The following is a 25530-nucleotide window of genomic DNA, read 5'->3' on the forward strand; positions in this document are numbered from 1 at the left end:
TACAGACTTTGGTTATCCCCTCACTTTTCCTCTAGGTCCACCGTGAGGTTCACGTTTTTGGTTTAGAGGTAAATGTCTCGGACTCAGTTGTGTGGATTGCCATGAAATTTGGTTAAGGTAATGGACTGGCGGGCATGTTCAGCTTTTATGCTGTCTGTTGGTAAGACACAGGAGACAAGACAAAAAGGACTGTTTATTACAGTTACTGATATTCAAGGATGTATGTGAACATGTTTTCAGATTAGAAGCCATGAAGCCTGCCAGCCACCTGTGTGAGACAGTGTACCTGAGATGTTTGTTGTTGTTCCTGCTCGTTTGGGGGTGAGAGTTAGTCGAAAAGTGGGAGTCCATGCTAGAAACTAGTTCAGAGAGCATCGCTGTGTAAGCTGCTTTGGTGTTGGCGACAGGATTACAAGTGAAACCAGATTATGATTTCCATTATGACCAAATACCTTAAAGACTAATGACAATCCCATCAGCATAAACTATGCTTTGTGTTAACTACCAGTTAGCAAATGTTAGCATGGTGATAATGCAAATATGACACATACTGTTCACTAAACTGAATGTTAGCTTCGTCACTGTGAGCATGTTGGCATGCAGACATTGCTGCTAGTGTGGCTGTAAAGTCTTAGCCTTGTTTTATTGAACTCTCATCGTGTTACAACAGAACTGTAGAACAAACCACACCCAATTTTTTCTCTTATTCGTGTCCCAGGATTTTGCTGTTTTCCACTCTGTCTCATTTATTCATCCCTTCTGCTTCCTCCTCTCAGAAATGTCTCCTTTTCTTTCTTGTTCCCTCTTTCAACTGCAGCTCGTTTATCTCCCACCTCCAGTCCTCTCAGCTTAGCTTTTCTACATAACACTCAATTCCAGCACAATACTGTGTTGTGTCTGTGTGCTCTTTGAGCTCAGGAAGAGAGGCCAATGTAACGCACACAGACACTCACACACACACACACACACACACACGGGATGAGAACCTCTGGCGTGGCCTTTCCCACCACTGCCCTCTCTATATCAACATACTCACACAAACAAGCTCATTCACACTGCTGCACCATCAAACAAGCTTTTGTCTCTTCTTGCACAACCACCCGAGTCTCACACACACACACACACACACACACACACACACACACACACACTTATCTCCACACATCTGCATGTAAGCTCATTACTGCGTCCAAAACAAAACCTCCAAACTACAGCGCAAATCTTCCCTCTTCAAAGGGTCAAGTGCAGCTTTCTCACTACAAGAAAATCTTTCTTGTCCACAAATTAACAAGCAACCAGCAAATAAAAGTCATTGATGTTAAAGGTAAAAATTTATTTACAAGGAACCTTTAAAGATCTTACATCCTTTAGAAGTGTAATGAATCGGCGCTGACACTCAGCTGCGTATTTGCATAACATATGTCCTTATTATGGATAATAATGAGGCGACAAGCAGGACTCTATTACCATGACAGACTGCCACCAGAAAAATAAACTTCATTCATTCTTGTAAACATATTCTGTGGTATTAATTTCTTATTTTATTTAATCTCATATACAAGAGCTTATAAAAATAGCCTAAACAATATAGCTAAACAATAGTTGATCTTGGACAGAAGCCAACATACACAATCTGTATCAAAAAAAATATATATATAGAAAACAATTCTGAACATATATAATTCACTGCCACGGGTATGACTCAATATTCTGTCTCCACAGTGATACAGAGGCATGAGGACCAATTAAAGAGATATGAAATTGTCATTTCCTCACCAAGCTGTGGGGAAAAATATGAACTCCGTATTACATTATTCCATACATGAGCACTGGGGAGCAGAGCAGCTATATGTGACATTAAAACGGCAGCCGGCTAGTCACAACTCCACAAAATCTTTGGTTAGCATGAGGTGAGGAAGATTCAATCCAATTCACTGGATTGGGAACAAACAGCAAGTCTCTTGACATGTTTGTAGATCAGCGAATGTCATTCATCTTAACTGGCAACCATGATCTAACAGAAGGCACTTGAAGGACACGGAGAGGAGAGGCAGGTCACAAGTTTCACAAACAGCTGCAGAAAAAAAACAACAAAACGTTGGACATGAATCGAAGACAGCGTCCCACTTAACTGAATAACTGATATACATCCCCGAGAAGATTAACAACAAACACAAGACATGATGTCCACGTCGTCAGTGGGCGAATTGAGAGCTCTGCGGCTCTGCGCCCCCTCCCTCCATCCTCATATATGCATAGGCTTATAGGAAGGCGAGCTGTGACTGATCGATGCAAATCTCCAAAACAGATAAAATCGGATGAGGCTGGTCAAGATTCCAGGTGTGTTTGGAACCTGGAATGAACACAGACAGGAGGAAGAAAAGGCTTTACGGACAACAGTTTTCATTTGAATCAAACAGTGCTGCGTTCACGGGCGCGCTCCGTCTCACCACAACGTAGTAGTCGTTCAGCTGGAGGCCGTAGAAAACCCAGGAAGTTGAAGTGAACAAGGTGGCTACAGTCAGGGGGAAGGACAAGCGCTGCACATTGCGGCTACGCACTATTTCTACCTAAGAGGGAAGAGAAACAGCAACAATCAGTTCATAAATGAAACACTTTAAAGCTTTTATATTCACAATGGATCTAATGACGATGTGTAATGTGAAATCTCTGCAGTTCCCCTCTGCCCTACGGAGCATTTCAGCATCATTCAGTTCATTGTTTCGGATTAACAGCTGGAAACTTTATGATGGTGCACTCCACTTGCTCCCATCATCCTTGCTTTCAGCAGCAGCAGCAGGCAGCCACTTTGAGCAAAGACCTCCGATAAACCAACAGCACGCTACCTGCTCATCAGCACGTTAGCAACTAGTTAGTGGAGCATTTATCTGCAAAAGACAGATTATTTCCCTCAGGAGCTGGTGAAGACCAAAACAGAGCTAAAAGCAGGGTGACTATTGGACTTCTGTGTGTCAGGACTTCAAATGAATGATCATATTGGTCAGTGTCTGCAACAACTTTTTAAGGCAATAATGCACCAGTGTTGTGTTTATAGCTTGCTCTGCTTGCTCCAGGTTTCGCTCTCAGGTTTTCTTTTTTACACAACTATTTCTGTGACTTTCAGACTGTCTGAAAACATGCATTGATCTCAGTCCTCTCCACAATGGCAGACTTTTCACCACACAAGTGTATCTGTTAGGAACAGCTGTTAGCACTTTTGACTTCTGACATAGTTGGAGGAAACATTTTACAACCCCGATTCCAAAAAAGTTGGGATGCTGTGCAAAACATAAGTAAAAGAAAAGAGCAAGTAACCGAAGGGATGAGGCACAAACAGACAGAAGCTGAGAAAAACAGGAAGAGACAGTTGAGGGAAAGAAAGGCAGGAAACTGACTGGGGATCATTGGGAGCTGGGAGGCAGATGGAGGGAAGGAGACAAACAGGATAGAAGACCGAGAACAAGACAAGATGACTCAAAGAGACAAAAGGAAAGAGAGGAAAAAAAGGGGATTTATTCCTTCGTTAATGAACAGCCGCACGTGCAGCGCTGACCGAGTTGACTGAACAGATGCTGCCTGCTGTCTGTGTGCAAGTTCAGTCAGACATAGGGTCAGAAAAAAAGAAGCCTGCATATGCTTGAAGTTGTATGCACTGAATATAACCAGAGTGTTTCAGTGACTATTGTTTTATAAGCTGTGACACAAGTAGAAAACAGCTTTAACAGCACACTCAGTGCTCAGAAACAACTGCTTCCTCCTGGCCTAAAATCCAGGGATTAGCCAGTCCGCCTGCAGCGGGTGCAGAACACTACAATCAGGTTCCTGACGGGGATCCAGAAGGGAAATCGCTTTACCCCAAGCAGCAACCTCTGAGGCTGACAAATGAAGCCAACTTTAAGTGGTGAAAACTGCAGTTTCTCGAATGGCCACTTGAGGCCAGCTCCAAAAATGAGTCAATTCCCATAGACCCCCATATTAACATGGGCAACTTGGAAAAGATGGTTTTGGTCTCCATCCATCCATCCATCCATCCATCCATTATCTATACCGCCTATCCCTTTCGGGGTTGCGGGGGGCTGGAGCCTATCCCAGCTACAATGGGCGAGAGGCGGGGTACACCCTGAACCGGTCGCCAGCCGATTGCAGGGCCACATGTAAGGACAAACAAACATTCACACTCACACCTACGGACAATTTAGAGTCATCAATTAACCTAATGAGCATGTTTTTGGTCTGTGGGAGGAAGCCGGAGTACACGGAGAGAACCCACGCATGCACGGGAAGAACATGCAAACTTCACACAGAAAGGCCCCGCCTGACCCGGGGATCAACCGGCAACCTTCTTGCTGTGAGGCACGCGCACTACCTGCTGCGCCACCGTGCAGCCCCGGTTTTGGTCTCTATAACTAATATTAAGGCTTAAAGTTCTGCATAATTATAGGCATGGCCGCTTTGAGTGACAGCTAGCTGCAAGGTTTCAGTAGCCAGGTTTCATTTGATTTCATTCAGCTGCACCCACTCTCCACCTCTTTGCCCATTTTTAGATTAGCTGGGAGTTAGGTGGAGTCAGACACTGCTGGGATGGTGACGGCTGGAGCCACCGTCACTGAGCTTCACAATGGCTCTTCAGAGACCATAGTACAGTCTATGTATCATTCCTCATCTGGCCTCTCTCAGTATGGAGTTCTTCACTGACTCTCTGTCTTCATGCAGGTAAAATCAACTCTTGCATGAACATGTCACTTAAAGTCAACATTTCCCCACTGCAGATTCATTATACAGCCCTGTGGTGCACGTTTCCCCATTTTAACTTTAGTGCTCATAAGCATGAACAACACATTTCAAAGGTCACTGCTTGCACAATGTCAAAGCTGCACTCAGACATACAACCAGCTCATTTGACTGGTTCTGCTGGGTTTTAATGGGCAGAGAGCAGCCATGACCGGTCATGATGAATGACTGCTTCCACTCTGAGGTGAGCAATAACTCACTAACTTCGCTGCTTTATCGCCTTTCCAGAGAACTGCTGCATAATAAATAACAATATCTTACAACAATTAGGTTGAAATCAAAAATCTTGATTTTGCTTGCTGCCGTGCCACAAACATCACTTCACCATCATCTATACAATTATCAGACCAGCTGTGAGTGCACTGTGGAGCAGACCACACTACAATAAAAAACATAATCTATGAATCCAGTGAGGCGAGTCAGCTCATTTGGCTTTTACATGCGTGTGTGTTGTGTTCGTGTGTAAAGCATGTGCGCCGTACCAGGTCGGTGAGCGGCGACAGGTACATGCTGACTGTGACCACACTGCAGGTGAGGCCTAGCTGACTGAGTCGAGTGTCGCCCTCGGGAAGAAACACGGCGAAGTAAAGCCCCCCACAGGTCAGCACCATGCCGGCTCCTAAGGTCTCGGACATCACCAGCCTCTGAAACACACACACAGATGCTGAGAGACGAGCGTGCACATGAGACATAAAGTTGAGGCATATACTCGAGGGCCCGCTGACCTTCTGTTTTGTGTAGTGGAAGTACACAATGATGTAGAGGACCTGGAGTAGAGCTCCAATGAAGTTGACCAGGACGATTGTCTGATCTCTCTTCAGAGTCCCGTAATACAGCCATCCCAGGTTACTATGGAGACGAGGCATGCATGACATGTGCTGGCTAGAACAAGATGACAATGCTACTGAACTGATCATAGTGGAAGATCAACACACACTCACTTAAGACACGTGGTGAGGAAGGGGAGAAACTGGATATTATCAGCACTTTTGGATTCTCGCATCTTCTTCAGGTCGGTCCTGGAAGCGCGCGCACACGCACACACACACACACACACACACACACACACACACACACACACACACACACACACACACACACACGCACACACGCAGACAGAGAGACACAGAGAGAGAATCAACAGGGCCAGATAGGCATAGTTCTGAAAACGAATCACTAGATCAATCGATCTGGGGTCAGATATTAGCGCATTCCTCCACACGTGACCATCCCTGTAGCTGACTCGGGTTCAGACAAGCAGGTGAAAGCACTTCTGAAAATGTGCCCTCATGTTATAAACCAGACGGACAGAGTGAGAGGACTGATGCGATCCAGCATGATGACGAGCAATTCAACTTACAGTCCAGTCGAGAACATCCCGACTGTAAACACGATGCACGCCCATGACAGCAGCTGCAGCAAATCCATAGAACGGGACAAGAAATACTAACACGCTGCCCGCTTCTATTTACGTGCAATGTGTGCTTTTAATGGCGGATTCTTGCCCTGTATTAAATTAAAAGCGAATAAAACTACGCTGACGTCTTCTTCTCTCACTGCGTTTCCGTGTTTGCAGTCAGCAAACTCAGTCATTCTGCACTCTGATTGGCTATGCGATTAAACAGGTGGGGTAATTTTTCTCCAATAGGATGCTCAAACGATGCGGATGTAGGGCGACACGTCATCGCGTTGACGTGATCCTGCCGGGATCAGGGAGAAATATTTTTCCCGTAGGATGGCGAAGGCATGACCCGCCCTATTCTGCCTGTGGAAATGTAGATTTCAGTTTGTACGATACTGTGTTACGCGTAATGAATGCATGCGTGAAGATCAGTCTGATCAGTAGTTTCTGATCTGGGGTTCAGGTTGGGGGGGGCACTCTAGTGATTTTACACAAGAAATTAATTTAACTCTTCATAGTTAGTACAAGTCAGCCTGAGAAAACACTAGGTATGTATGTTCTGTGGATCTGAAAGGAGTTTTCCAAAATTTGAAAAAATATGTGAGCTTGGGTTTGGGATACTAATGAAAGATGCTTGCATTATTTGATTTAGTCTCTGAGTCTCTGTAAGATCTCCAGATGTATGAAAGTTCAATACTGGAGTGTCCTTTCAACAGAATAGAAAAGCAGAAGAGACACATTTCTGTTATTCCTCGCTCTTTTCTTGTGAGTTACTGGATATTTCTACATCTTAAAGCCACTACAAAGTAGTATTCTCAACATTTAGGTATTTAAGCATTCAAATGAGAGGATGTGAGATGAAAGAAATCTCTCTTTGGTTGAACTGGCCACCATATGCAACCTGTGATGAGGCTGACAAAGCTCTGTAATAAGAGGTCACAGGCCAGAAAAGCTGCAAACCACCGGCTTACATCATCACAGCCTGTAGGCTGTTGTTACCATAGAGGTCAACATGCTGTAGGTGCTCAAGTAACAAAGGGCCAAATGTGCTAAAAACAGCTTGACTAACAGGAAGAATCACAAGTACATACAGTGGATGTTATGAATTCAAAATGCAGTAATGACAATTAAAAATACACTCCTGTGGGGCGCACCAGTGTAATTTGATTTATTTCATTCTATATGGATCATTTTTCAACTAGACAGTAGGCTATTGGAGCTACAGAGTGTTATTTCATGGATATTACATTCAGCATTTAACACAAGGATTTATTTCAAGTGAAATAAAACCTTAAACTCCCCTGCCTTCTCATTTAGCAAAGCTCGGGTGCATTTAATGCTAATCACCTTATAAGCCCTCATTAACTTCCTTTGCCTCTTCTTACCTCTCTTACCCCCTCCACCATCACAGTCCATCATGGACTCGTCTATCCCGTGTCCAGCCATCAGGACCAAGCATCAGAGGGTGGATGAGGCTTTCAGCAGTGCAGCCTCGTCTCTCTGCAAAGACCCTCTTCCACTCTGCGCTCAGAATCTCTCAAACCTGACCTTTAACAACAGCCTTTCATGTATAATTTTTCTTCCGTCTTCTCCTTCATTTTCTTTTAGTTCAAGCTTTTTTTTTTTGTAGGCATCTGTTTGACATTTCATTTTTCCACTTGAATTTTTCTGTCATTATTTTTAATGTCATTTCTATAAAGATGCAGAACAGTTTCATATTTGTGGTTTATATTCGACCGTTGTCTTATTAAATTGTCATTCTTTTTCTTTGTGTGACAGTGTTTTCTCACTTTGAGCTCTTTTAAATGTTACACAAAGAAAATCTTTGTCTGGCTTTGGCGTTTAGATATCCTTTGTCTTTTGAACCATATTATAAATCTAATTCAATATTGATTAATCCACATTTCCAGACATTTGAAATATTCAAATGTATATTTCAAAAGTACACTTGTTTCATGATCATCCATTGTAACAGATTACAGATTTCAGCTGTCAGAGATGAAACTAACTGTGCTTTTAGTTTTGTTTTCGCCAACATTGCAGAGGGAAATTTTCCGCTTTTTACTCTGAATTTATCTGATGGCTGTGGTTTCAGGGTGTTTTGCAGATTAAACCAATAACATAAAATCACGAAAATTCTACAGAGATTCAGAGAATTTGTTCTCCCGCTGTGTCAGAGCGCATATTCCTGCAACTGATCTAAGAGCATGAAAATCCTCATAAATTGGAGATAGAATTTCTAGATCACAGTTTGGGGAATTTTCATTTCATGTTGTATAAATTTCCGATTTTAAGGCATTGGTGCATTTCCATTTGTGATGCATGCAGATGTACCAAGTACATCAATAACATGACAGTCCATATTATTATAATATCACTGTATTTCAGAATGGGTACTTTGGGTACCTGAGTGCTGCTAATACTTGTTTAGCTTCATTAGAAGTGGAGAATCACAAGAATTTCTATCTCGTGTAACTTTTACCTGTGGTTTTTGTAAATCGACCCATGTTCAGGGCTTGCATACTTCCTCAAGACAATAGGTTATTAATCGTAAATCTTGCAATCTGAGTGCATTTCATCGACCTTTGCACACCTCTGTACGACACCATCACGAGATGAAACATTCCCAGTGACAGGCTGTCCTGTGCAGAACCACATGCTACACTGAGACTGTGTGATCATCTGCCGTGAATTCAAACTATGACGTGATTATGGAGAAACAAACAACTCAGTTTTATGCTCAGGGTTTGAATGTATATGTTGTGTGGTTTTACAGGGGATGGTGACTTTTGGCAGTTTTCAGTCAGCTCGCACTGTGCTCCTCTTCATTCCAACATACCACTGCGTACGAGGATGTTCAGCTTTCCCTCCAAAGATGATCTACAGAGCAGTAAAAAAAATGTCCAGAAAAGAGTGAAGGAGTGTGAGCGAGGAGGCGAGAGTGACACCTTCACACCCAGTTGTCAGTTTGCTTGCTGGCCTCTCTCGCTACACTATCCTGTGCTCTTGCTCCTTCATCATCCCCCTCTCTGCTCTCATGTTTGGTTTTCTGACTGTGAAACCTAAGCCAGATGAGCGATGTCACCAGGGATGAAAGGTGGGGAGAAGAGGGGATGAAAAACAGAGGTTGGAAAAGAGCTGGGGTTGGAAATATGGAGAGTGCTGGAGAGATTTCATCTGACGGGAGACAGTTAGCTTCAGGAGCGTCATACAGGCCAAGATTCTGGAGAGGCACAGATAGAACAGGGGGCATGGGGGTCTTTACCCTGAAATCCAAAAAAGTTTTTGTATGCAGGTAATCTTCATTATATAAAGATAAAAACTGTGTATTCATTAAGATATTTCAATGCCAATTATACGTTTGCGTTGCTGGTTATTGAACATGATACTTATTCACTCATTTATACACCAGCTTCTACACGGCTGCCACTTTTCTTGAAAAAGAGCTAAATCTTGTCTGCTTCACCCCCCCCAAAAATTAAGGTCCATAAATTCACTAATCTTTCACTTACACACCCATAAAAGGAAAAATAGCCAATCACTATAAATCTCGCCTAAGCTAACTTACGTCTTGCACTATCAGCCTCCTGTTTGAGGACAGGGCTGAGGTTTTTTGTGAAATAATGACGAGAGCACAAGTCATGGCCAGCGAGCAATCCAGAAGGCTAAGCAGCCAAGTTGAGAGAAAGCCTCTAACTTTAGGTCGTAAAGGCATCTCCTTCAGCACTTATGCACAACAGAGTGCTCTGTGTGTGTGTGTGGGTGTGCGCACATGCATAGCAGCTATCGGATTTCATCCTGCAACTTTTGTTTGACCCATAATATAAAATGACTGATTAAAAAAAGGCAGAAATTTTTATTACGTCACAACTTTTTTTATTTCACTGAACATTTTTCACATCTTAAAACAGCTTCTTATAGTTTTCTCTATATACAAATGTACATATAAACATTTACGAAATGACACAAGCATGTTTAACAAGAAAACAAACAGCTGCAAATATGCTCTGGGAAGTCCCTTCAGTTTGAGGTTTGACAGTGTGCAAGTCAGATCACATCTGCACATCAGCCAGTGTACCATGATACTGCAAAGACAGTAGAAATGAGCGAATAACCATGAGTACTGAAGAAGCTCAGCCCCTAAAATCACTGTTAGTGTCTCTTTTGTTGCCTCAATCAAGAACATGTAATTGAGTAATGAGAACTTATGACTCAAAAAATTAATACTTATAGGATCCAAATTAATTCTGGAGCATTTCTCCTGAAATACATTGGAAAAGGTAACAAAAAAAACTTGAAAAAGAATATTTCTTTAGTGTTTTAATTTGTGCGGGCAGTGGTAGGCATCACTTTAAAGACTCATGACCCCCCCAAAAAGATTGAGAACCGCTGGTATGGATTAGACCATTTGTTTTCTTGTCTTGTTTTGTAGCTGAACTGCAAAAATATGTTCGATGACGCTCATTCAAACCGCAGCACCTGAATCAAAGTGTCAGCTTTTGCATCAGTATGAATGTGATAGTGGTGTTTTGACAGAGATATAACAGGGGGCTGAGTGCTACACAACAACGTGACAAAAATCCTACATAATGTATACCACTCTGGCAGTAGCCGACAACATTTCCAAGACAAAGAATTAATAGTTTCTCTACATGTAGAGGAAGAAAAATGACATTACATTGACATGACATTGGAGATGAGGAGTACAATGTAAATCTGCTAAAAACACAGGATACTGAAGACAATGTTATCCTCTTGTCATTTTCAATATTCATCCATGAAGTATTTTGATTCTCTTGCAGTTTTGTTCATTATGACTGAAAAAAGTGTGCATCTGAAAATGAGAATTTCCATCCTCATGGCAAAGTAATACAAAAAGATCTTTGAGGTCCTCTTCTTTGGAACGATCCACGTTCCACATTCGCGCAAACAACCACACAAACACACACTGACACCACTGTCCATGCTCTTATAAAAAATCTGCTTAAAAAAAATCAAGTGTTCGTGGCCCCAGTGGCCTGCACTGGGCTGGCATTGTCTCTGCTGTGGCACTGTCAGCGTTACTGCAGCATCAGAGCTAATAAGACTGGGATCAAGGTAAAGAAGAGCGGAAAGGAGACCAGCTGTGCTCCTGAATTGCCGATACTCCTCTGAACGTTTGGCTCCATCACATCAGGGTCATCTGAGGAGAGAAAAGGGAGGGAGAGAATCAGTATTGGGTTTCATCGTTCCTTCATGGTAAACACCCAGCTGAGCTCCTCTCAGACGGGGGACTGCTGTGACTATCTTGCATCTGTCTGGTATTTTTTTTTTTTTTTAAATCCTCACCTGCTGGGAGCCGGTTAGTGGGGTTGTGAACTCCTCCAGCAGCAGCAGAAAATATCCTTTTTCCTCCATCTGTGCTTTTTCCTGTATCATCTGCCTTGGATTTATTTAGATGGGTCTTTCCAGAGCCTTTATGTCCAACGACGTCCACTCTCAGCCTTAGACACTCCTGGCCGTGGTGATGCATTGGCTTTGCTGCAGAAAGTCAGAAAAGAGGGAAAAGATGAATACGAGAAACCTCCTCAGCATCACAATAAGTTGATAAAAATGTTACTACTGATACTTACAGATATAATAATAGCTCTCTCCCTGTCTGAACTCCTTGCCCAGGGTGAAGGGAGTGAAACGCTGGAATTTCTCAGAGAATTTCTCGGGGGCGTGGGGAGCGAACGGCCGTGAGCACTCCCAGCGGAGCTGGTCGAAGGAGTGAGGTTTACACACCTCGTAGTCCTCCCTCTCCACCATGTACAGCACATAGCGCTCGGCTGAATGAGATGGCACCTCGCCGTGGGTGTAGTGTGGACAGATGATGTCCAGATAGTCGTTGATGCGGACTTCCACTGTGTACTCGTTCCACAGGAAGCTGCAGGGGGACAGGAAAGAAAGAGGAGGTTAGCGACAGAAGTCCTCACCCAGCGTGAAAACATCTTTATTCTACAAAATTAATAACAACATGAATAATAGGCACATATTGTCCCCACACACCCTGACAGCACGTGTTAGGAATAATAATGAGGGCTAATCACACACAGACATGCACAGCAACCGAAAACAGACTTAGTCACACGAGCAGCGCACGTTAACACGCAGGTACGGCTATTTGGGTGGAATTCAGGTGCCATGTGAGGATGTTTGTGTTGACGTGCTTCGGTGTACTTGTCAAACCTGTCTCTTTGACTGAAATAAAAAAAGCCGGATCAGGCTGGACTTGCTCACTTTCCACTTTGTGGAAAGACAACACACCTAGAATCTCACAAAGCCCTTCCAGCATCGCAGTCACAAACACACGCACGCACCTTCCTGCTCTCCCTCCTCGGCTAACTTTCAGCAGAGATGCACTTCTCGCTCGCTTCCAGGAGGACAAGATTTTAAATGACAGCTCAAGCCCAATCTCTCTTTTCCATCTTCGCTGCTAGCCCATCTTTCGATCTGTGCGGCTCCATGACTCTTTCTGTCAAGTCTTTTTTATCTAAACTGTTTTCCACTTTCTGTGTGTTTGTCTATCTATGTTGAAGTTCCTCACACTTATTTGTTGTCACTATCTGTATCGCTGTCTCTCAATTTCTCTCTTATTTCATCAAAGACAGAGAGGGGGTGGGTGGAGACAGTCAGACTGTCGCTCTCTTTCTCTCTTTTCATCTTTACCCTTCATTTAGTTTTATGGCTCTTTTTCAGCCTTCCTCCCGTCTCCTCTTTGCAGGCTTCCTATGCTTGTTTCCCCCCAGTGTCCTACACAAGTATGGAGAAATGGTGAAAAACGTGTCCCCCACTGCACATTTGTGGCGATCATGTTCAGTTAGAATACAAAAGCTGTTTTCATGGAGCTGTTAAATTTCCACCTTGGTAGAACTGATTGTTAATAAGTAGCTACAGCTCAGTGAAGGAATGGATTTGTTGGGGCAAGGAGGAAAAATAATTCATGTGTGAAAACTGAATGAACTCTAACCTGCTGTCTTCACTTTCAGCTTCACGTAACTAATATGTCTTTCCTTTCAAACAAACACGACGCAGGCGAGGCCGTGCTCAGCTGCAGCATGTGATGTGCTGCTGGCAGGCATGTTGCAACTGATGTGAGATCAGCCAAAAGCCAGGAGGTGAAGAAATACTGATATTTGCGTGTTACTCTGATGACATCCTCGGGGACAACAGGCTCTAATCCTCAAATTAGCTGCTCGGGTTAACGTGTTGTAGGCAGCGAAAGTGACAAGAAAGCAACTCCTGCTTGTCTGCCATTGTTTATGTGTGCTGTAAGTGTGTGTGCCCCAGCATCAAAGCGTGGGATGTGGTGGCTGTGACCCCCCCTCTCCTGTTGTTGTGGCTCCTGTTAGGACCCCCTGGCCAAGTCACAGACACACTGGCTCCAAACATGGGCCTCTAACCCCTCCTTCCTGCCTCCATATGTGTGTGTGTGGGTTAGCGCTAACCTACCTGTCAAAACATGCTTTGTTAGCTGAGCACAGCTCTACACTTGTTATCCAGGGCTAACAGGCTGATCACCTCCCTCCACTTGCAATCACTGTTCTCCCTCAGAAAAGCTTCTTTGTAAGTGTGTACACTCCCGTGCAGGTGTGCACGCCTTTGTTTGTGTGTGCTCTGCGAGGGCGAATGATTCAGTGAAAGGAAAAGAGAAGCAGCCTGTAGCCGCCTAATTGGCTAAATAATCTCTACTCTCATCTTGTTCGTCTCTGCTCTCTTTTCTTTGACTCAGATCAGTAATAACAGAGTTGGAGAAAAACAAGGCGCTTGGAGATCTCTAGCTGCTCCCTCTGAAGTAAAGAATAGTTTTAAATTGGATAGGATACACCGTTTTCCCACACTGTGCGCTTGTCAGTGGCCTGGCTGACCTCCGCATGAAAACACAGGCTTGTCAAAAGCCAACAAAACAGATTCTGTTGCTAATTTCATTCACAACTCATGCTTTTAAGAAAACTCCCCTTTTATCCTTCTCTTCACCTCCTCATTTCCTCCTCCTCCTCGTCTCCTCCATTGGTCTGGCTAATTAAAAGCTGTTAGGGGTCTGGGGCCAACGTGTTCACTCAAAAAGGAGGGGAGGAGGAATGAATGGGGTGTAATTATCCTCTTTCCCTCCCCAAAGACAGAATGCCTGAAGGCCACAGGGCCCCTTCAACCCCTGTACCTTACCCCCTGTAGAGCTTTCACTACCCTGACTGGTGGATGTGCGTTATATGTGCGCTCATATGACTGTGAGTGTGTTTTTAGTGGTTTCACAGTTGCATTTGAGTTGTCCAGAATTGTTTATGCTTGAATGAGGTCTTTTTGTTTTTTCGGGATCGTGTTTTCTTTATGCAACCACGAGTCAAGGAAGTGGGAAAACTCGCCCACAGATGCCTGTTGAACCAGGCCAGCATTTTACAGCGCAAAACTCCATCTCCGGTCCTCTCCCTGACGCGTCACTCATCAAAGCTCTCCACTTCTGGAGACTCTTGTATCTCCCTGCATCTACTCTCGCCCTGACTGACAGTTCTCGGGAGAGTGAGAGTCGCGTTGACGTGATAGCTCTGTCGTATGTGAGAGTGAGAACCAGGTGTGTGAGTTGTTGTAGACCTACTTTCCACACAGCTTCATCATGCCGTGTGTTGTGTGTTTTCATGGGAGAGGGATTCTCTGAAGACCCTTATTCAGGGCGTCTCGTGCCCCAGGCTTATGAGCACATCTGTTTATTAAGGCATACTCAAACCTCTCGTGTGTTTCAGTCTGTGTGTGTGTGTGTGTGTGTTCTTGCGTGTGACCGAGGTGTGGGTAAACAGCGAGGGTTGAAGGTGGCTGTAGTCGTTCTTCTTCTCTGCCGCAAAAAGGTCATTTCTCACTATGGAGCTACTCTTGCTCTTGCGTCAGTGAACAACGTGTGCGTTACAAGGGTCTAAATAGTAAAATAGCTATAGAACTGGTAGTTATGACAGTAGGTGAGTTCTTCAACACCTCACCCAAGCTTTGAAGTCTTGCCACTGTCCTTGCACTGCTCTGCAACCTCTTCCCTTTTCTTTTCTCCTGCCCCCCCCCGGCCCCGACTGCTGTCCCTCCCATTTGTTCCCTCAGCTCTCACTGCTTTGGGTCAAACAACTGACGCAGGAACTCTGTCTTTCACCGTCTCTCTGGGGAGCGTTTCAAACTGGCAGCCGGGTCAAGGGGTAAGGGTTCAGGGTCGCAAATTCTCACACACACTACCATCCGAGTCAGCACTGAAGATGTTTGTTCCAACACAGTCATGAAGCCAGTCAGCACCACTGAAACACTAAACAGATGCACCCCCCCCCCCCCACACACACACACATACACACCAACCATTTGCTCTGCAGGTAATCAGTAGTAAGTGTGCACATGCTGGAATGTCACAACGGGGGGCTGCGGTTTGGATGGTTTATGTTCTCACAAGGCGCACTCATCAAATTTCCAGTCGCACTCTCACACACTTTTACTTTGAGGCGTACACTTAATACCCTATTAATTTGCTGTGGTATGGCAGATTCACACCTCCCTTCACACAGGCGGAGGAGCTGTCAGTGGTTCTAATGGGTTTAGCTGCTCACTAGTGGGATGCTCCATTATAGCCAATCTAATATACACTGAAAGGTCTTTCTATATTAGCTTCCAATGTAATCTACCTTCATTCTTCCATGATCTCATTGTCTTGCAATAAGAAACCCAGTGGGGATTCTTCCAATATAAGGCACCAATAGAATATTCTCTCCTGCTTGGATTATAAGTGCTGAACTCTGTGGTTTCCACTTTTTGCAAATCTCTGCATGCTTGAATGTGTGTGCATGATATAGTTAAGACACTGAATATCCTTTTGCAAGATGAGAGCTTTTAAAATGGTCAACACTGCAGTTTCTCACTTATTCAATTCCAAACTTCTCTCCTCCCTTCATCCATCACTGTCCTCTCTCTCCTCCCTCCGTCTGCCTCTCTTTTATTCTCCCCAAATCAGCCCATCCCCCCTCTCCCTCTCTTCTATTTTTCCCTGTCCCTTAACACTGACATAATATACCAGCGCTCTTCATCCAGGCTAATTTCTTAACACAAATCCCTTTCTCCAGTTCACCCTTCTCTCACCCTGCACCCTCCTCCTCCTCCTCGCCCCCAAAATCTTTTCACCCATTCTCCCCTTTATGCTGCCTCGCATTCTGTCTGGGATGAATAGAAGAAGGCCAAATGGTATCATGCTTGGTTTAATATGTTGGCGGTGGTGATGGAGGCGGGGGGGTCACAGAGAGTTAATCTGTGCGCCTGTGTCTGTCTGTCTAGCTGAGAGAGACTGACTTTATATTATTAAAAAAGTTTTGGATTAACTGAGGCAAAACAAAACATGAAATACTTGATCATACTTGACCATCTGACCAGAAATCTCTTGCTAATTCCGCCCTTTAGGGGGCGATAGTAAGCTATGAGTGGACAGCAATGGCAAAGTATGCCTGCAATGCTATGAATGAGCAGTGTACACACACGCACGCATGCTTGCCCACACATACTACGATAACTAGGCAGAAAGCAGGCCTCTCCAGCGTTAGCAGAGCCAGGGCTGAGAGGTGCTCTGTCCTCCTCCGGTGGAAAACTACTGGAGCAAAAAACAGAGGAAGGTCTGTGAGAAAGAGGGGGACTGATGGAGGGAGGGAAGGAAGTCTGGACCACAGATAAGGAAGCGAGAGGAAGAACAGAGAGAAAACAGAGGTACATGGATACTGTGATGGGGGGGGGGGTGTCTGCAGACCTGAGACAGATATAATGAATATACTGTAGTTTAGAAACTAAGTTGTTGCTAAAATCCTCTGCTGTGTGCTACGATGCATGAAGGAATTTCTAAGCATGTTAGGTAAGCGGACAGTTATGTCTGCAGGGAATACGCACAAAGCCTTGTGATATGAAATGGGCAGGATTCATAGCAAGATGAGTGGAGATGTCCTGTTGTGCTGGTAACTCATTGTTCTGATGTACTATGGATCTGCCATCATCTGGTAGATTATGGCAGGAATGATCCACTGTGACAACTTCAGGTTTATGAATAAAGTTATATATATATATATATACACATTGCAACAGTTACACAATAAGCAACCTATCCAGATACACATAGAAACTGTGAGGGACATCGCATAATGAAACAGACAGAAGTTACATCACAGGATCACTGAGGCATAAATATATGCAGAATGAAGCCAGCAGGTTGATGGTTTTGTGTCTATGGGTCAGATGGTCAGATTACAAGCCGTCTGTAATCTATGTTAGTGTGTGCGAGCGTGTTCTCATTCTGGTGAGATTAGAGGCCAACAACCAGACGGGACACGGGCTGGGGAGGGCTAAATAATGAGTGCAGAGAGAGACGGCGAGAAGGAACAAAATGTATAAATGTTCGAGTCAATACACAGTGGGGAGGGTGGAGGGGTCTGACATCAGCCCCCTTCACTCCAAACTCATCCTCCAGGCCACATGTACATGTCAAGGCAGGCTACGGCTGCTTCAGTAACAGCAAAGGCAGACAGAGCCAGACACAGACGGGGATAAACAGAATATTACATTACACCAAACTCCTGATAGAGATATTTGCACAGATAGTGGGAGCGTGACAAATAAACCCAGGCTACTCTGGACGGATGAAAGCAGGCAAAAAGCAGAGAGACAGCAGATATAAAGGAGGCTGTGGAGTGCTGCGTTAATAGCACCCACATCTGTGCAGAAAAGAAATCTTGAATGTGCTTGAATTAGTCAGTAGAGAGAAAAAGAGAGAGAGATGGAGGGCTCAGGGCCAGCGGCCAGTCTGGGAGGAGACCCAGCTGTTAAAGAGAAGGAGAGGAGTGAAGATGGGGAGAGGAGCAGACAGGTACAGTGAGACACACACACACACACACACACACACACACACACACACACACACACACACACACACACACGCACACACACACAGCTGACTGAGTTGAGTATAGTAACAGCAGGGTGGAATGTTGGCTGTGGCTAATATTAACATCCAAGTACTCCCTCTTGCCCCCAAGTGTGTGTAAGTGTGAGTCACACATTTATCATGTCTCGGAAAGGCTGCCTACGGTAACAGACACTCCTTACTTTACTCTAATGTTGGGACACACACACACACACACAAAGACACACTCTCAATCACGTACTCTGAATCCACAACACAACAAAATCACTTCCCGTTAAAAGCTGGTAAAGGGCAGCACAAGTTCAATCTCTCTCTCTCTCTCTCTCTCTCTCTCTCTCTCTCTGTCAAACACACACACACACACACACACACACACACACACACACACACAACTGACACAGGCAGAGACACGTAGTGTGAAAACAAGACCGGACTGGACTGAGAAAAACATGGCTCTTCACCTGTCATGTAGGGAAACAGTACACACACACATACACACACAAACACACTCAGAGTATCAGGTCCCTACAGGACTCAAAGTTCGAGATTAAACTGTAATCATTAAGTCGCACTGACAAGTTGGCGAAAATCAAACACACTCATGCATGCATAGAGAAAAACACACACCTAAGCTGCCAATGTGCTTCACATCTCTCTACACTGCAACATGAATGGGCAGGCTGCTGCCATCTGGCCACTGTCCTCCACCTAAGACAAATCACTGCTGCTCATGATCAACCCAAGAATCAATTAGCATCAATTATCTGCAGCTTACTGCTGTCAAAGCCCGCTGATGGATCAATGTAATCCGCCCAACAGGTGACTGATTGATCACTGGGGACGGTTTGGGGGCAGGTGGGCTTTTAGTTAAAGATGGAAACCAGAAGACAAGAGAGAAGGAAGGGGGGGGGGGGATATAGAGGAGTAATGGAGATTAGACTGTAAAATGTGGCAAAAAATATAATGCTACTGGTTGCTGTTGGGGTCAGTCGATTATGGATTCAGTTTGGCTTTTATCTGCGATTATCCTCAGGATGCAGGAAGCTCACCTCTACATTGGAAGAAAAAGAGAAAGAGAAACTGGTCTGGGTTCAACAAAAGTAGTATGACATAAGAGAAGCAGAATAGACACATTTTTGCAATGTGTTGTGATGTGTGAAGTTTATGTCTGTCAGTGTCGGGGTCTATATTTAGCCATCGAGCAGAAAGGGATTAGTGTTATATTATGATTTTTCTTCTGGTTATACAACTCCCATTTGACAGCAGAAATAGTGCAGGGCCGGATTAGAGACAGCAGACACAAGATCTGACTATTAGACCACCCCCGTTCTCTCTCTATCTGCCTTCTTTTTCTTTTTTGCCAGCCTTTCTCATCTGGGCTAAAACCTCAAACTCCAGTTTCCTCCTTTATCCGGAGCAAAGAGCCTCTGGTTTCACATTTCTCTCCGTGTAGCCTACCTGTCCTGTCTGTTCCTCCCCTCTGTCTGTGGTGACTCAGGTGTAAAACTCAGGTGGGTCAAACCCGGGCCGGTGAGTCACACGTGGACTAACCCATGACACAAGCACTGCTCATGAAGACAGGACTTTCCATTACACTCCTTATCCAATTATCAGGACAATTGTTTTCGTTGTTGCAGGGCTCTTTTCTGGCCCCGCGTCTATTGTCATTCTTAAAGGGCAATTAGAGAGCCAGTAATGTAATCAAGACAAGACTAAAAGGCCATAATAGCTTTTGCCCTTGTTGCGGATTTTAATCGACCTATCTCGGCAATAAGAGAAGCGGGGACCTGTCCTTCTGTTTCAGCTCGGTTATAAAATAATACTGTCTTTCAAGCGTCGGGATCACTCGCTCCGCGCTAAAAGCTCAATAAATCGCGCTGCGATATTGCGCGTCTGTCAAGCTCCATCGATTCCACTGAGTGGTCGGATAGCATTACATTTCTGACCTCAGAACAAAATCATCAGCAAAATGTGCCCCCCCCTCTCTCTCTCACACACACACTATCTCCCAATAAAAAAACACCTTAACACACCAAGACTTCATGTGATTTCTGCATAAAACTCATTATTAAATTGCTCTACTGATTCACTCTCATTTATAGACTTTCCATGACATACACACACGCACACACACAGGTGCAGACCATACAGACAGCGTCACTGGCCAAGTTCATACTTGTCAGTCTATTTTCTACTATTAGAGTATGTCTGTGTCTATGTGTTGCGGTTAAATATAGTGGTGAATCTGTCCATCTGTCTGGGCACTCGCGCACTATCTCCTGCCTTTCCATCCCGCTGCTGCTGTGTAGTCCATCGGCCCCTGAGCACAGTCCCGTTAGGTGAGTTTACAGATGGACACATGCCTGGCTTTAAACGCCACATGGATGGAAACAGCGACAAGCTGAGCTGAAGCCAGTTTACGAGCGCGAGCAGCCTCGGGGGGCTTAATGATAGAGGGAACAGTGAGTTTAAATGTGTGAAATCTCAGGAAGGCAGAAAATGACACCCACTCGCCTCTGGAGACATCAGGAAATAGCCTACACATAGTCACACGGACAGAGCAGTGAGTGATTGAGCCCTCACAGGTACTCACACATTAGACAAGTTCCCGGACTGCAGGCGCGCGCACTCATACACACACATACATACACACACGCACGCACGCACATCCCGCGCAATGACAACAAGCAGCACTTACTTCGGGTTCGAGCTGTTCCAGTAGACGCTGTGTCTCTCCGCAGAGGCGAACCAGGCACCGATGCTCAGCGCCAAACACACCAGCCACACCAAATCCATATCTCCTCTTCTCCACAGGAAGCTTACCAAGTTCTATTAGTGAGCGGTAACGTAAAGATGCGTCTGAGTTAAATGCGTAAAAGCGCGCACAGACACTAATCGTGGATTTTACGCTGCTAGTGTAGTAATGAAGACAGTTCAAAGGGATGTAGTTAGCAAATCACCGTCGCAACTCCTGACTGTTCACAGAAACGCTACTTGTCTGTTTTGTCCGGACGTGGCTCCACCCCTCGATGTGCCGACAACCAATAGGAGTGAGCGTAATGCGAACGAACCGCCCAGCGCAGCCACTGGAGACGCTCCCTCCAGCTGCCCGCACTTCAGCCCAGAAAAACACAAAAACAACTCCACCAGGACTCGAAAAATGTAGCAGAAGTATAATAAACAAATATAAGTCCAATAATACTATTACAGTGATAAGATAAGAAAGTGATAAACAACAAAAGTGACACTGAAACGCCTTTATTATTATACTACAAGACTACTGGTTAGAGTTACTTAAAATAAAGTCCAGTCAGCTGTCAGTCAGTGAGCTTTTATCAGATGTTAAAATAAATAAAATTATTAAAGAGAAAATAAAGGAATGCGGAGCATACAAGAAGTACATAAAAAAGAAATACTGAGACCATTTACTTAAGATAATACCACACTATAATAATAATAATAATAGCAAAAGTAATAGTCAAGTCATTATGCAGAATGGTCCCTGTCAGTGTCATAATCACAATTATTGATGCATGAACATGGAAGTAGAACTTAATGCTGTAGTTGGCTGTTATCTGTATGCACTACATTAACAATCAATAACAATGTTTTTATGTTAGATGTTAATTTGAAAAGTAACAATAGTTTTCAAATAAAGGTGATCCAGTAAAAGTACAATATTTCCCTCTGAACATAGTGGAGTGGAGGTATAAAGTAGCAGAAAATGGAAATACTCAAGTAAATAATGAATAACTCAAAACTGTCCATAAGCACAGTAGTTGAGTAAATGTACTTTGTGCTTTCCAACATTGTAATAAGTTACATGAATCCCTATATCCGTTATGTTTATTTCTGTTGTTGTCATAACTGTTAGTAACAAACACCTCAGTGGTAATGTTGTTGTGTTGTTTTGTAACGTGTAGCTGCTGTGCTGTGTTGCATTGCTTTGTGATGGACTGTGTTGTAACTTATTGCACTGTGTTGAGCTGTCATTATGTGTTGTAATGCTGTTTGTCAACTTGTATGTTTTTTTTTTTTTGTTCTGTTTTTGTATCATTTGCTGCTGTGTACTTTGAAACTGAGCTGTAAATATGTTGCTGCCAAGATAGATTACTTTAATATATTTTACACTGAAGAGATTTTGGCTCTGGCGGTCTCACTGGTTGTGTTTCAGTCATTTGAGAACCCTCTGAAGAATGGTGCGTATGTTCTTCCAGGCTGTTGTTGTCTCTGCACGCTGGTGTACTGATTATGGTCTGTCAGATAATAAAGAATTATTACCGTCTTATCAGTCAGTCTGATCTAGTGGTCTCCGCTTAGCCGCGTCCCCAGACAGGTGACTTTACAAAACAACCTCACAGATGGAGTGGATAAAGTCCAGACCATGGGGTGTCAGCGGGATTGTGGCACCAGCGAGGGCTTCCCCTGGGCGGGGATGGAACCCAGCCTGGGTTAGCTGGTTCAGAGCTCCATAGCTGCAGGGCAACAGGAGGGGGCATTGTGTGCATGCTGTTTGTGTGTGTGTGTGTGTGTGTGTGTGTGTGTGTGTGTGTGTGTGTGTGTGTGTGTGTGTGTGTGTGTGTGTGTGTGTGTGTGTGTGTGTATTTATATGTGCAGACAAGCTGAGTGTCTGACTGTCCCTAGGCTTGGCTGGGCAAGCACACACACGTCCTGGCACTCTGAGAGGATCACAGACTCACACACACACACACACACACACACACACACACACACACACACACACACACACACACACACACACACACACACACAGACTGACTGTAGATCCTGTAGGCAGTGGGGAGTTAATCATGGCTTAGGGTGCTTTTCCATTCTATAATGTCTCCCCAAAAATGAGGGAGGAAGGAGGAGGACGAAGGATGAGGAAGTGAACTAATGCGTGATAAAGAATAATGGGTACAAAAGGTCAATTTAACGATTTGACATCACAATTAAAAATTCCATTCATCATCTATGCATAACCCTCTTTTCAGGGTCACGGGAGGCTGGAGCTGATTCAAGCTGACACTGGGCAAGAGGAAGGGTGCATTCTGGACAGGTCACCGGTTCATCACAAGGCTGACACGTATGTAACGTTCCCGCCCACATTCACACCAACAGGCATTTTAGAGCATTTTAACTTGCATGTCTTTGGACTGTGGGAGGAAGCCAGAGCCCCTGAAGGAAGCCACACAATCTATATCAACAGGCCCCAGTTGACCTGCGGGTTTGAACCCAGAACCTTCTTGCTGTGAGTTGACAGTGCCAACCACTGCGCCACCGTGCCATCCATTAGAATTCTTGTTCAGGATAAATTCTCCTAATGCAAAACCTCTGAATACTTTCATATTTACAAGCACCTATTCCTGTAATGGCTAAATTCAGAAGCTGCTGTACGCATGTATTGATTTCCCCTAACGAATGACTGAAATGCAAATACTGTTCCAGCAAAAGAAGCTGGCAATGAACAGACTTCAGACTACCAGCAACAGCATCCCTGAGGTTCGTGCTCATACACAGCACTGGTTGTCTGACTGTCAGAGTGCTCCAAGTTGTCAGCAGACTTCTGCTGCTCAATCATGGGATCTCCTCATGATGCGTTCATCTGACATATAACCAAATGTGTGGAAAGAAAGGAACACAAATTTAGAAATTCACAACCCACAAATACACCTCCTCTCTGCTGCTGTTACCAAGAGCAGAGTCAGATGGCTGGGATCTCCCATCACATACATGGACACACACACACACACGCACACACACACACACAGTGAAACACGCGTGCAAGCAAACATTGCAGGCTCTTGTGATACTGTTGCAGCCAGTAAAAACCGCGGATGACTCCCAGAGCGAGACTTAATCCTCCCACAGCCCATACACAGGCACACACAGATACACAGAAAGAGGGAAGACCAGGGCTTCTGCGAAAGACAGTAAAGCAGAGAAAATATGATGGCTCAAAAAAGAGACTGAGAGGAAAAGTGTTTGAGACGATGGAAAGCTCGACAGTTCTAAAAGTGGATTAAAGGAAGTCGGGGGAAGACCTGACAACCATACAAACCTTTCAGCAAACGGAAATAGGCTTGTTTATTTTCTGGGGACTTGTCTCCAGGTGTCACAGTATCTGTCACGAGTTGTTCAACGCTACGGAAATCCTGCAATTACATAACTTGCGCAATTAAGTAAAAGAAAACATAAGAGAGTGCGTGGAGATACCTGTACCTGGCAGTGCCTCTTATTTTCTCTTCTCTACTCTCTCAACCGCAGCAAATACAATTTTTTTATTGAAGCAGAACATAGAGAAGTGTTTTGGGGAGTGGAGAGATATATAAAACAAAAACAGATGGTATCAGAAGGAAGAAGACAAGTATCAGCCCAGCTAGAATAAATGTTTTGATAAGAGAGGTTAAGAATATGTGGGAGACAGATTTCTTTCTTTCCTTCTTTTTTTTTTTTTAAAGACCCCTAGCCTATTAAATTTTCAGTCTTGCTTCTTTCTTCCACTTTTTCCTCTGTGCTCTCACCCTGTCAGCCTCGGGCAGGGATCAGAGCTGGTCAGGGAACTCTGTCTCAAGATTTGGAGGGATTTCCTAACACACACACACACACACACACACACACACACACACACACACACACACACACACACATAGAAATATAGAGCCGGAGCAGGAGCGTTTAATAGAGAGGGGAGAATATATGAAAACAACGTGAAGTGAAACTTTGAGAGGAAATAGGGCGTTATAGATAAAAGACACATGGAAACAGTGGGCGTCAGCCACACCGAAACATAACAAGGACCAAACAAGCATGGTAGAGAAACTGCGTGGTAACTGTTTGAGCTGTATGAGCACATCTGCCCAAACACAGGCATGTGCTCTCACAGGTTTTTATTGGAGTTTAAAGATGTGTGGCCTATCTGATCCCTGCTGCTGTCTCTATTAGACAAAGTGAGATGTTATCCTGTTGATTACATTTGTGCTTTTTGTTTTTGTCTTGGCTTTATCACGTCATCACCGGTTGTGCCCTGGAGCCTCAGCTGCTGATGTGCCATTTGTGTCTGTTCTCCCTGTCTTCTCCCACAGTGAATAATCTTAGCTGGCAATGGAAAAAAAAAAGGTCATAGGGAAGATCAACATTATGATACAATGAAAAGGGTATAAAGGGGCTTAAAGGGGCTAAATCAGTGTAATGTGCTCCGTATTGACTCTAGTTGATCACAGATTGCATTTCAAACAGTTGCCTTTTGTTCACCCAACCTCAGTCATTACCGCTAGCTTAGGCTTGTTAACACTTGGCATTGTTTCATCTACACATGGACAGCTTGTCACCCTGCTGCCCTCTGTCCCTTTATCCCCGGCCTCCTGCAGGCCCTTGGCCCTCTGGCTCATAGCGGCAC

General features: G+C 44.4%; 2 protein-coding genes across 2 annotated transcripts; both read right to left on the reverse strand.

Annotated features, from left to right (window-relative positions):
* Nucleotides 1–1305: 1305 nt before the first annotated feature.
* On the reverse strand, nt 1306–6394 carry slc50a1 (solute carrier family 50 member 1). The gene is made up of 6 exons (XM_070966520.1): nt 6152–6394; nt 5733–5810; nt 5517–5640; nt 5274–5435; nt 2451–2570; nt 1306–2353 (listed from the first exon to the last, which is right to left on the reverse strand). The coding sequence occupies exons 1-6, from the start codon at nt 6217–6219 to the stop codon at nt 2246–2248; spliced, it is 660 nt and encodes a 219-aa protein (XP_070822621.1). The 5' UTR covers nt 6220–6394; the 3' UTR covers nt 1306–2245.
* Nucleotides 6395–10054: 3660 nt separating this feature from the next.
* Nucleotides 10055–21108, reverse strand: efna1b (ephrin-A1b). The gene is made up of 4 exons (XM_070966630.1): nt 20830–21108; nt 11806–12101; nt 11522–11713; nt 10055–11375 (listed from the first exon to the last, which is right to left on the reverse strand). Exons 1-4 carry the CDS (start codon nt 20925–20927, stop codon nt 11254–11256), a joined length of 708 nt encoding a protein of 235 aa, XP_070822731.1. The 5' UTR covers nt 20928–21108; the 3' UTR covers nt 10055–11253.
* Between the last annotated feature and the right edge of the window lie 4422 nt (nt 21109–25530).

Source organism: Chaetodon trifascialis, chromosome 7, assembly GCF_039877785.1.
Source record: "Chaetodon trifascialis isolate fChaTrf1 chromosome 7, fChaTrf1.hap1, whole genome shotgun sequence".
In the NCBI taxonomy this organism is placed as follows: domain Eukaryota; kingdom Metazoa; phylum Chordata; class Actinopteri; order Chaetodontiformes; family Chaetodontidae; genus Chaetodon; species Chaetodon trifascialis.

Bases quoted from the DNA above. Each gene is read 5' to 3' on its own strand.
- efna1b (XM_070966630.1), bottom strand. From the start codon at position 20,927: ATGGATTTGGTGTGGCTGGTGTGTTTGGCGCTGAGCATCGGTGCCTGG. The intron at 12,102-20,829 runs GTAAGTGCTGCT...GTCCCCCTGCAG, and splicing joins TGGAACAGCTCGAACCCGAA to CTTCCTGTGGAACGAGTACA. The intron at 11,714-11,805 runs GTAAGTATCAGT...GACTTTCTGCAG, and splicing joins AGAGAGCTATTATTATATCT to CAAAGCCAATGCATCACCAC.
- slc50a1 (XM_070966520.1), bottom strand. From the start codon at position 6,219: ATGGATTTGCTGCAGCTGCTGTCATGGGCGTGCATCGTGTTTACAGTC. The intron at 5,811-6,151 runs GTAAGTTGAATT...GCGCGCTTCCAG, and splicing joins GGGATGTTCTCGACTGGACT to GACCGACCTGAAGAAGATGC. The intron at 5,641-5,732 runs GTGAGTGTGTGT...TCGTCTCCATAG, and splicing joins TTCCTCACCACGTGTCTTAA to TAACCTGGGATGGCTGTATT.